This window comes from Dromiciops gliroides, chromosome 4, assembly GCF_019393635.1.
Source record: "Dromiciops gliroides isolate mDroGli1 chromosome 4, mDroGli1.pri, whole genome shotgun sequence".
In the NCBI taxonomy this organism is placed as follows: Eukaryota; Metazoa; Chordata; class Mammalia; order Microbiotheria; family Microbiotheriidae; genus Dromiciops; species Dromiciops gliroides.
Genome location: NC_057864.1, coordinates 197,393,859 through 197,406,988, shown reverse-complemented (window position 1 = coordinate 197,406,988; position 13,130 = coordinate 197,393,859). Strand labels below are relative to the sequence as shown.

At 37.6% G+C, this 13,130-nt stretch overlaps 1 protein-coding gene across 5 annotated transcripts in view; it reads right to left on the bottom strand.

Moving 5' to 3' along the window:
- RNF157 (ring finger protein 157) overlaps positions 1 to 13,130 on the bottom strand; it is a 146,487-nt gene that overhangs the window by 26,182 nt on the left and 107,175 nt on the right. For all 5 annotated transcript variants that reach the window (XM_044002958.1, XM_044002956.1, XM_044002961.1 and 2 more), the window contains 3 exons: positions 11,484 to 11,572; positions 1,767 to 1,913; positions 1,061 to 1,178 (listed from right to left, as the gene is read on the bottom strand). In XM_044002958.1, coding sequence (XP_043858893.1) covers positions 1,061 to 1,178; positions 1,767 to 1,913; positions 11,484 to 11,572 — 354 coding nt within the window. The remainder of the gene's footprint in view (positions 1 to 1,060; positions 1,179 to 1,766; positions 1,914 to 11,483; positions 11,573 to 13,130) is intronic.

Below are 13,130 nucleotides of genomic sequence, written 5' to 3'. Positions count from 1 at the left end.
GATAATTGTTGGGGACAATTTACTGAAGAAGATGGGATGGGATGGGACGGGATGGGATGAAGTGTATATGTAAAGAGGTTGGCCTTGGAGAGAAGAAAGGTCACCTCTTCATTAGTGATACAGTAAAGGAGGGAAGAATGAAAGATGATTCTAGGGATTTTAAACTGTAGAGAAGGGGAGGAGGAGTCCATGGCAAATATTCTCTGTTTTCTCAGTAAAAGAATGGACAGTAACGTGAAGCTTGAGGAGAAAAGAGAAAGTTTGGAATAGCCTTTGTAGGAACCGGAAAGAGAATGATTCAGGGCAGAATGAAAGGATTGTCTTGCTGTGGTAAGGGCCCACCTGAGATTTGATCACTTAAATCTGAAGTGGACCCAGTTGGTTTGGTTGCCTTATTTCCTCCAGTTCCATTCAGCAACACATAATTAGGACTGGGGGCAGGTAGATGGTGGTTATCCAGGTTTGGGCTGGAGTCTGGCAAAGCAGGAGTGGTGATAGGACATGGGATTTGAGAACAGAAGACAGGCTGGAGTTGAACTGGTTAACTACAGAGTTGAGATAAAGAAAGAAGAAAGTGAGGTTAGAGTATGGGTGATGGCTTGGAAAGATAATGAGGGATGGAGACTTTGAAGGTGGTGAGGCTGAAGAATAGGTTGAAAAGAGGTAAGAAAGACATAGGGAAACTCTCTGGGAAGGGGAGGGAAAGGGCTATGGGGGAAAATTTTGGGTATGTAAAAAGTAAAAGATTTATTTTATTTTTAAAAGGAAAGGTATAGGGAGAGAAAGAATGATAGGATGCTATGATACAATAAAAGAATATGATATATATGTATATATATATATTCAGGTATGTAAGTAGTGTGACAGAATCAAACACATCCAAGGGCATGAAGGATGAAGCTGAAATGTGTGAAACCTTTTCTTGCTTTAATATGCCTTCTCAAGAAGCCAATGTTCAAGTTAGCTTTTGGGTGCTCATGAGTCTCCTTTGGGAAATACTAGCCTTATAGTCTCTCTCGTGGTTCATGTCCCCAGGACATTTGGACAAGAGATGGCTTACCTCCTCTTCAGCCCACTCAGATGGATCAACAGTATGGGAGGGCAGGCAGAACTGCTGACACACTCCTCGCTTATAGTGCACAGTCTCTGACTGAAGGCTGTTGTCTTTTGGGATGTAGCTAAAAATCAGAGGAGGGGGTCAAAGTTAGCATTTTGCCCAGATATACTTGACATTTTCCTCTTTTTCATCTTGGTTCTTAATGAGGTTCAGTCCCAACCATGGAAATTAAAAGAGAGAACCTGCTTTATCACAGGTTTCCTTTGTCTTTGGCTGCTTATGCCATTAGAATTCCTCTACTCGACCTATATGCTCTCAGAAAGAGTGATTAAGTCTGTAACATCATCTAAATGATGTAAGGAGTCATACTGCTACCTTGCTCTGAACCAAGATGGTACTACAAAAGGTAAAACATTTTAAGAGCAGGTCTGCCAGCTCAGGAAGTAGATCTTGGCCATGAGGGGAAAATGTCCTACTGGTAATAGTATAAGATTACCTAACTTGTCTCTAGAGGAAGGGGCTCATTTGGTCTTCATTCCTTTTTTTTTTTTTTTTTGGTGAGGCAATTGGGGTTAAGTGACTTGGCCAGGGTCACACAGCTAGTAAGTGTTAAGTGTCTGAGGCTGGATTTGAACTCAGGTACTCCTGACTCCAGGGCTGGTACTCTATCCACTGCGCCACCTAGCTGCCCCTTTCATCCCTTTTTTACCTGGCTATGCCATTCTGGAACTCTTCAGTGGCTTGATAATAGATGGTGATTGCCACTCGGGCATCGGTGTCAAATGTGAACTCGACATTGTAGTGAACTTTGGCTTTGCTGACCTCTTCTCCAGGGGTTTTCACTTCTTCAGCGCACCTAGAAGACCTCAGAGAATGAGAACTTACTATGTTCCCCAGACCCTAGAAAAGACCCCTGTGCTATATGCTTCCTAAATGATAGGCCAGGAATCACAGAACATCTGGATACTTTGATTTTCTCTTTATCCATTCATAAGTTCATAAATAAGTCATGCACAACCAAAAAGACAACCAAAATTATTTAAAATAAAATTCAATAGGGATAAACATAAAGCCCTACTTTAAAGATCCCTTTTTTGTTAGTGTGGGTATTGCCGCTCGATTCTAGGCTTTCACAGATAGGCTGGTGAGTTGTTGTTGGGACTAAAAAAACCATAATTCTAAAGCTGACCACCAGGTCATGATCCTCTCCAAATTTAGGAAAGCTGATCTTCTGACAAAAGGCATACAATATACTGCTATATCCATATTGGATGTCTTTCCAGTTTGGCAGAAGTCATGGAGAGCTTAGTTTCTCTTGGCATTGTCTCTAAAACCCAGAGTTACCCTTACACAACAATGAGGAATCTGAATGAAATGCTGAAGCAAATGTAAAGCCCAAGACATAGGCTCAAAAAATTAACTTCACAACTACAGGGTTGAGGGAGAAGTGGTTAAATAACAGAATTAATTTGATTTTACTGTACTCTAAGGAGTTAATAGTGGGCCATGATCGTCAAAAGGGGTAATCAGAACTTAGCCTGCATTGACAGAAGCCCAATGCCCAACATAAAGAAAGTAACTGTTCTATGAATTCTGGCCAGGTCAGGACACATCTAGAGTATTATGTTTGGTTGTGGGACATTTTATTTAAAAATTCTTTAATTATAAAAGTTTCAATCCATGAAAACAAATGAATACACATACAAAACAAGGAACAAAATTTACATCATCCCTCTTCACCCCCAGCTTTTAGTGAGGAAGAATCAAAAGAATGAATAATCAACCAGCAAGCAAATAAAAAAAAAAATTCCAGGTTGGCCTGAAATTCTACTACTTCTGGCCTGGTTTTCCTTCCTTCTTTTTTTTTTCTTATATAGTTGTAGAAAATATCTGGTTCTACTGATTTCACACTACAACAACCTTATATGAAAGAATCAGATGCATATTTTCCTATAGAATCCATTTTTATTATTTTTATTTATTTATTATTTATTTTTAAATTTTTTTTAGTGAGGCAATTGGGGTTAAGTGACTTGCCCAGGGTCGCACAGCTAGTAAGTGTGTGTTAAGTGTCTGAGGCCGGATTTGAACTCAGGTACTCCTGACTCCAGGGCTGGTGCTCTATCCACTGCGCCACCTAGCTGCCCCTATTATTTTTATTGCATGATAGTATTTTACTATATTTAAACACCATGATTTTAGGGCCTGATGAGGAGACTAATTCAGGAGTAGAAAGTACCTTCTTCTCACCTCCCCACCTCAACCACTACCCTGTCTGGATAGGAGTTACAACTTAGGACTCTGGTACCCTCTTTACTCTTTCCCTTGATTCCTTAAAAGGAGAATACCTCTGGGGGCTACAAAGAGCCTTCTACTACCTCCTTGCTCCCAGGATGACAAAGTCCCAGAAGAAGCTTTTTTTTTTACTTGCAAACCCAGACCTCTACCCTTATTCCTCAGAAAAGCAGATCATACCCAAGGTACAGACTCCTGGGTTTTGCCCCCGACACACACACAAAAAAACAACCTATATCACACTTAATGTTAGGATGACAATGTGAAGACATGTAAAAGAACCCAATTCTTCCATAGACACTCCAGCAAATGTCTAAAAATCACCCCAAACAGAATAAAGAAAACCAAAGGGAAACATAAGTCAGTCCCTCCACCCAATTCAAAACTTCACAAAAAGACAACCAGAAGCAGCAGTGGCTGAGAGAGGGGTTATACCAGGAATGTCAACCCCAAACCTAGTAAATGGACCTGAAGCCTAGATGTACTGAGTGAGACTGCACCTGAGAAAATGTGAGTAAACAGAAGAAAATACCAAACAAAAAATCAATAAATAAAATGGGCTAAAATTAATCTAAAAGGTAAGTAGAAGAGAGTAGCTCTACAAGAAGCACAAATAGTGCCACAGAAGAAAAAAAGGACAAGAATGGCAGGAAAATGAAATAATAGATAAAAATTAAATTAGAATTGAAATAAGAGTTCCAGAGGGAAAAGTTATAAGGAGAATTACTTAAAACAGAAGGGAGAAAACTTTACCCAAGTAAAAGGTCATTAAGACATTTTTAAAAATGTAAAACCAAGTAAAACCCTGAAAAACAATAGTGTAATCAGAACTCAAATGATTCTATTATACAACAAGAAATATTAGATCAAAGTAAAAAATAGAAGAAAATATAAGTCATCTACTATAAAAAACAACTGACATGGAAAATAGGTCAGGGAGAGGTAACAAGAATCATTGGACTCCCTGAAAAAAAAAAAGAAAAAAATTTCAAGAAATCATAAAAGTAAACTTCTCAAATCTTTTAGAACCAGGAGGCAATGTGAAAAAAGAAAGAATCCATTGATACCCTCCTAAAAGAAAACCAAAATTGAAAACATCCAGGAATGTCATAGCCACAATCCAGAGCTTTCTGGTTGAAAAAAAAGAACAGCTAATTCCAATATTTTAAAAATTCTGGGCAAAAATAGGGAGAGAAGAAATCTTATCAAAATCCTTTTATAAGACAAACATCATCCTGAAATCTTTTTTTTTTTCCTTTTTTTTTGGGGGGGGGGCAGGGCACTGAGGGTTGAGTGACTTGCCCAGGGTCACACAGCTAGTAAGGGTCAAGTGTCTGAGGTCGGATTTGAACTCAGGTACTCCTGAATCCAGGGCCGGTGCTTTATCCACTGCGCCATCTAGCTGCCCCCGCTATTACAGTTTCAAAAAAAGATATATTAACTTTCAATGTGGTAGTTGTAACATCTCTTTCTTGTCTGCATTTCCAGTCTCTTCTGTGTATTTTATAAATATTTCATTGACTTTTTTCCTCCTTTTTTAATATCACTATTACTACCTCTCTACTCTTCTCCACAACTTCTTCCTCCCTCTTCCCAATAAAGCACATCTTTGCTATGAATTTGTATAATAAAGCAAAAAAAATTTTTTTTAATCTCTCATCTGAAAAAGTATGTCACATTATGCACCTACTCTCTAGCACCTCTCTACCAGACAGCAAGAAGCATGTTTCAACATTTTTTTAAGTCATTACTGGCCAACGTACTGATCAGAGTTCCTACGTTTTTCAAAGGTCTTATCTTTTACAATGTTGTCATTAAATGAAATTGTCCTCATTCTGCAGCTGGGTGGCACAGGAAATAGCGGATGGGGCTTGGAATCAGGAAGACTTATCCTGGGTTCAAATCTGGGCTCAGTCACTTTCTAGCTGCATAATCCTGGGCAAGTCACTTAATCCTGTCTGCCTCAGCTCCTCATCTGTAAAATGATCTGCAGAAGCAACCACTCTAGTATCTCTGCCAAGAAAACCCCAGATCGGGTCATGAAGAGTCAGACATGACTGAAATGACTCAACAACAACAATCTCCTGATTCTACTCGGGCAGAACCTCTACTCTGAGGCAGCTAGGTATAACAGTGGATAGAAACCTGGGCCTGAAGTCAGGAAGACCCGAATTCATATCCAGCCTCAGACACCTACTAGCTATATGACCCTGGGTAAGTCACTTAACCTCTGTTTGCCTCAGTTTCCTCAACTATAAAATGGGGATAGTGATATTACCTACCTTACAAGGTTGTTGTGAGAATCAAATGAGATAATATTTGCAAAGTGCTTAGCACAATGCCTGGAACTATAGCACTGTAGAGAACTAGCATTATAAATGCTTATTTCCTTTCTTCCTTTCTCTATTCACTTCACTTTGTTTTAGTTCATATAAATCTTTCCAGGTTTTTCCTGAACTATACCTTTTGTCATGTCTTACAGCATAAAAATATGACATTACATTCATATTCAATAATGTAGTCAGCTATTTCCCAATCGGTGGTCACTCAGTTTGTTTCCAGTGCTTTCCACAACAAAAAATGCTATTATGCTATCAGTATTTTTGTATGCATGGGTTCTTTCATCATTTGGGGATTATATGCTTAACAGTTCTATTGTTGAATCAAAGGATTGGTCAAAAGACCAATGGTGTTCCCAGAGCACCAATGATAAACAAGACATACATTTTCAGACATGGCTAATATGGGAATTTATGTTACTTAATTGTGCATATTTGTTACAAGGATTTGTTTTTGTTTTGAATTTGGGGGGCAGGAAAGGTTGACAAAAATAGAAATAAAAGGGTCATTAAAACTTTTTTTTTTTAAGTGAGGCAATTGGGGTTAAGTGACTTGCCCAGGGTCACACAGCTAGTAAGTGTTAAGTGTCTGAGGCCGGATTTGAACTCAGGTACTCCTGACTCCAGGGCCAGTGCTCTATCCACTGTGCCACCTAGCTGCCCTCCTTAAAGCATTTTTTAAATGCACAGAGGAGAACAAAAGGAAAACCAGAGGGAAACAGACAAGCAGGATTGCTTTGAAAGTTATAGCTGAATTTTTTTATATACCTTAAATTTTAGAGATTTGCAGTTTTGTGTATGAAAATCTTACTCTGTTTTGTATATGTAATTGCTCTTTTTTTTTTTGAAGGAAGAGTATTAAATTCAACTTCCCTCCAGCTCCCCAAGTCACAGTTTAGTGAATTTTTATATAGTCGCAAATTGTTTTCCAGAATGATTGGACCATTTCAGAACTCCAGAAAGAATACTGCTATCTTTGCCAATATAATGGGTAAGTGGAACCTCATATTGCTACAACAAATTAAAAGGATTATGTACTCTCAAAAGACTGGATTTATACCAAGATTCCAAGGTTGGTTCAATATGAGAAAAACTTATATCAACAGATGCACAAAAAGCTTTTGACAAAATACAATACCCATTTATGTTAAAAACATAGGAATAAAATGACCATTCCTTAATATGGTAAATAGCATTTATCTGAAACCAAGAGCAAATATTACCAATATAATAGAGAAACATTACAGAGGCTTTTCCAACAAGATCAGATGTAAAGTAAAGATGTCCATTACTATTATGTTCTATAGTTTTAGAAATGCTAACTATAAACCACTTCCAGAGAGAGAACTGATAGAATCTGAGGGTAAATTGAAGCATAATTTTTTTTCACTTTTTTTTGCAACATGGCTAATACGGGAATATATTTTACATTATTTCACATGTATAAGTGATATCACATTTCTTACCTTCTCAGTGGGTGGGGAGGGGCATGAGGGAGTGAGAGAATTCAGGACTCAAAATTTTTAAAAAAGAATGTTAAAAATAAATAATAGATTTATTTTTTGAAAAAAGAAATGCTAGTTATAGTAATAAGATAAAGAAACTGAGGGAATAAGAATAGGCAAAGAGGAAATAAAATGATCCTTTTTGCAGAAAATATGGTTTACTTAGAGAATTCTAAACATTCAACTAAAATTAAATTAAATAATAACTTTAGTAAAGTGGCAGAATATAAAATAAAGATGCATAAATCATCAGCCTTTCTGTATATTACCAACAAAACTCAGCAGGAAGAGATAGAAAGAAAAAATCCCTTCTAAAATAATTACAGAATGTATAAAATATCTGGAGGACCCCCGACCAATTCACACAAAAGAATTATATGAATACAGCTACAAAACACTTTCCAGAAATAAAGACAGATGTAAATAATTGAAAAGATATTAATTATTCATGTTTAGGCTGTGCCAATATAATAAAAATGAGAGTACTATCTAAATTAATTTGCAGATTTAATGCCATACTAATCAGACTACTTTGTAGAACTAGAAAAAATTATAATGAAATTTGTTTGGAAGAAAAAAAGATCAAGAATCTCAAGGAAAATAATTGAAAAATGTTGGAAGGAAGGGGCTTAGCCTTACCAAATCTTTAACTTTATTGCAAAGTAATAATCATCAAAACAATAATGCTATTGTTAACCATTAGAAATAGAAATAGAAAAGGTTAACATAGGACAGATTAGTTTAAGATCCAGAGACAAGTGAGCATAGTGTTTTTTTAAATCCAAGCACTGAAACTACTGGGATAAGCACTCAGTATCTAACAAAAACTTCTGGGAAAACTGGAAAGCAATATGGTAGAAATTAGGCTTAGACCCAACATCTTATATTGTATATCACAATAAACCCCAAATGAATACATAACCTAAACATAAAAGGATATATAATAAGCAAAACAAAGAGGCAGAGAAAGGGACACCTTCATAACTGATAGGGAAAGGTAAATGTTTGACCAAACAATGAATAAAGAAGTTCAGAGATGACAAAATGGAAATTTTTGGTTAAAAATTTTAAAAGTACATAAATAAAATCATTGCAGCAATCATTAGAAGGGAAATAGTAAACTTGGGGGGAGAACTTTACAGTAAATTTTTCTAAAGATGTTCTGATATGTAAGGTATTAGACAACTCTATGACTACATACAGAGATGGTGCAGGCCTGCACTGTTAGTTTCTTCACTGAGGAGTTCCCTATAGCAGTGAAATCTCAGGTTCAATCGCTATCCCCATTCAAGATATATAAAGAATTGATGCAAATATATTGGAACAAGAACTATTTCCAAATAAACAAGTAGTTGGGCGGCTAGGTGGCTCAGTGGAGTCAGGAGGACCTGGGTTCAAATCTGGCCTCAGACACTTAATACTTACTAGCTGTGTGACCCTGGGCAAGTCACTTAACCCCAAATGCCTCACCAAAAAGAAAAACAAAAACCAAAATAGACAAATAGACAAGTAGTCAAAGGCAATTCTCAAAAACTATAAAAAACTGGAAGTTTTCAAGAGACTATCAAAAACCATCAAAGTTATCAAAGACCATATGAAAAAATGCTTCAAAACATTAATTTAAGAAATGCAAATTAAAACAACTCAAAAGTTCTACCTCATACCCAACAGATTGGCAAAGATGATGGAAGAAAATATGGGAGGACACTGATGTTAATATATTGTTGGTAAACCTGAGAATTAATCCTACCATTCAAAGTAGTTTGGAATTATTCCCCCAAAGTCACTAAATTGTGTAAGACCTTTGATCCAGCAGTATCACTACTAGGGATATACCCCAGAGACAAAAGGGAAAGAACCCATGTGTATAGAAATATTGCAGCAAAAACCTGGAGGCAAGGCAAATACCCACCAATTAAGGAATGGTTGAACAAATTATAGTATACGAATGTGATGGAATATTATTGTGCCTTAAGAAATGATAAAAGGGACAGCTTCAGAGAAACCTGGGAAGACTTGTATAAACTGATATACAGTGAATTTAGCAAAACCAGGAGAACAAATTATATGACTCAACATTGTAAAGGAAAACAACCATGAAAGGCTTTAGAACCACTCATAACTCGATGACTGATGATTCCTGCTTCCCGACTCTTGGCAGAGAGGTGTTGGGCTAGAGGGGCAGAATGAGGCATACATTTTCAGTGTGTGGATTCATTTTGTTTGACTGTACTTATTTGTTACAATGGAGGACTCTTGGGGTGGGTGGAAAGAGGAGAGTTAAAGGACATGGATATAATGATAGTGACTAAAAAAGAAAAAGAAAACCTTATCAATGACACATTAAAATTACAGAACAAAGAGCAGAAAGGGACAGAGACAATCAGAGCAATGTTAGAAATACCAAGTTAAATTTAATCCCTTTTCTGTGTGACCCTGGGCAAATCACTTAACCCTCATTGCTCCGCAAAAAAAAAAAAAAAAAGATCCCTTTTTATGGTATTATATATATATATATTTATTTATTCCACTTTTTCTGTTCTTCATTTTATGATAAAATGTTCATGTTTATTGATACCTGTCAAGTTCATAATAACAATAACAAAATAGGTCATGATGTATTCAGTCACTCTACAATTGCTAACTATGTCTATGTGTGTTTTGCTTCCAACGTTTTGCTGTTACCAACAGAACAACTCTGAACAATTTCGTACAGATAAGTCCCTTCTTCTTCTTTGTGATATTTGGGAGGTGTCACGTTTTAGGAAGGGCAATGAAAAGCATAGAGAAGAGAAACCAAGTTGATGCTGATGATAACTCAAAACCATGTAATAATTGAAAGAATCAGGCATATTTAGTCCAAAGAGAAGAGTTAGCTGAGGACCAGGATGGTTTTCTTAGAGTACATTTTTAAAGGCAGAGATTAGACTTGAAAAACTTCCAAGTTAGAGCTATCCCAAAGGAGGGAGGGAGAGCCTGAGCAGGCAGATTCTCCCTGGTGGAGGGCTTTACTTAGAAGTGACATAACCACTTTGTCAATAATGCTACAGAGGTAATGTCCTGCCCAGGAATGGGCTGGACCAGATAATGTATGAGGCCTCTTCCAACTCTGAGATTCTGTCATTCTAGAAACTGAGTAGCTGATAGCTGGTAGGCTCCTGAGGCCTTATTATATACCTCAGCTCAGCCTGTTCCTGCAACTAACTCCCCTGTGTACTTTGGAAGCCCAGCTGTAGTTTGCTCTGAAGCATGGCCTTGGTTCCTTCATCCCTGAAGTTGGCCCTTGGGATGGGACTGGAAGAGATCTAAAGATAGAGAAGCAGCTGGCAATATGCTTAAGGGGGGGGGAGGATATTTTCTTTAAAAAGATAAAAAGAAATACATCTATGTCATGATCATGAGGATAACCAATATTCTGATCCCATAATCAGAGTAATGCAGTCCTTGCCCATCCTGGCAGTTCTGATCATTCTGAATTTGCCAGCACCAGGTGAGAATCCCCAAGTAACAGGTGAGGGAGAGCTGGCCCTGCGGTAGCACAGCCATAGAGTACATGATGTGCTGGGAGCAGTTTCACTTTAGCAATTGTACTCTCATGGACATCAGAGTGAAAGCAATTAAAGAATAATATTAATGATGATGATGATTTAAATAGCCTACATAGAACACTGATTTTCTCAGAGGAAGAACATATATAATAAAAGAAAATCTCATTAAGACAAAAACTAAAGACTTAGGGCTTTAAGCTCTCATTTCCAACTCTGTAAGAGTCCTGAACAAGTTACCTAACTCAGTTTTCTCACCTATAAAATGGGATAACACTAAATCATTTTTTTTTTCTTTTTCTTTTTTTCTTGTTTTTTTTTTGGGGGGGGGCAGGGCAATGAGGGCTATGTGACTTGCCCAGGGTCACACAGCCAGTAAGTGTCAAGTGTCTGAGGCTGGATTTGAACACAGGTGCTCCTGAATCCAGGGCCGGTGCTTTATCTACTGCGCCCCCTAGCTGCCCCTGACATTTTTTTTTCAGGAGTGTAGGAGGGTATTAATTTATTGATAAATCCTTGTGAAATTCTTCATAAAAACAAAATGCTGAAAGCTTTAATGACATAGGTGCTTGATCACAACACTAAACGGCTACTGTCTATACTGAGGACAGAACATACTTATGAAGAGAGAGATCGGGTTTGGGGCCTGGGCAAAAGCATCTTTCTAAATGTTTTGTGTGAACCATTAGCCCCCATGTCATGACTTAGATCTCTAGCCCTGTCACATTAGCTTAGAACTTACTTTACTAGCCTGAGGGTATCTTTGCGGATGTTGATTAGGCTTCTCAGTGTCTTCACAGGTTCTTGGGGAGGTGGAGCTGCATAAGGAAACTGGATTGAAGAGAAAACAAGAGAGAAAAAATTGGTTACAAAGCTTATCTGGGTCACTGTGCATTAGTTCCAAACTTGGAGAATTAATCAAAACAGTCTCCTGAAGTTCCAAAGGTTTGAGGGAAACACTATGGCTAGGTTAATCATGAAAGGCTTCTTCAATCTGACCTTAGATGTCAGAGAGCCAGACATGCATGTCTCTTCCTTCAGAGATGCCACATGGTGCCTGAGGAATTTAAGAACTGCAAATAAAGGGAACCGTATCATGTGTACAAAGCTAAGGCTTTCAAAAAGCAAAGTAAAGATTTTGGCCTCAGCTGACCGGGTTAAAAAAAAAAAAAAAGCTATGTTCTTCAAATATGTGGGTCAGTAGCTATTTCTGGAGGAGGCAAAGGTTTGCGGTCATCATCATCTCCCTTCACTATTTCCTTAACTGTCTATCTTCTGCTGACAGATACCTCTGATGTTGGAGAGCTGGATTAGTGATGAGAGGGGGAAAAACAAGAAAGGAAAATGTGAAGCAAAAATGACAAATTTATTTAAAAGTGGACACAAAAGTATGTCAGTATTCATCATTGTGCATGCGTTTAGGTAGCATTTCTAAGTTTAGCAGACCACACTCTCTCTATAACCAATGACATTAAAGAACATGTTTTATATCCATCTCTTACTTGTTTTAGGGGGAGATGTAAGCTATAGTGTATTCAAATCTAATAAAATTCTGTAAAAAGTATTTTCTGCAACTATTATATTTCATGAGTGGCCCTAGAGAAAACCCTAACGGATATATAAAATACAAAATAATATTATCCCTGACAATAAATTCTCAATTATCTTGGATTTTGGACTTTTGTGGGTTATATGGCAATCTTTTAATCCTAAATATAAATTCTTAGTAATGCCCCTGAGAAGAGATCTTCCTCCCAATTTCCCAATGTTCTAAATAATTAATAATATTAATAACAATCAAATAATATATTCTCAGAGAATTAAAAACAATGGTAATTTTAGCTTAAGCAAAACACTACTAAACAGGTAAAATAATACCATACTAAAAATGTTATACATTGAAGTCAAAAGAATAACTTTTGGATTATTCTTTTTAGGGGAGGGCAGCAGAGGGTGACTGACATTCATATTCCAAATCTCCACTTTAACATAGCTTAATTGGGAGTATGCTGTTGTGGTAAAATATGAAAGTTTTTAACAGTCGGCTAGGATAACTGAAAGATGCCAGTTTTTCAAGGACCACCCTTTTGGGGAGGAGATGAACAGTCCGCCTGCTGCGCATGTCAGACTGCCTGCCGGGTACAGTCCGCCTGCTGCGCATGTCAGACTGCCTGCCGGGTACAGTCCGCCTGCTGCGCATGTCAGACTGCCTGCCGGGTTTTTTGACTTCCGGGGTGGAGAGAAGGGGAGTAGCCTTTTTTGCCGGCTTGGCGGGACTCCGGGCGGCGCGGCACAGACGGTCTGACTCACTCCAAAGGTGGCCTAAATCGGTTTGGTGAGTTTTTATAAGGAATATAGACTAAGCCTAGATTTAAGACGATTTGTACTG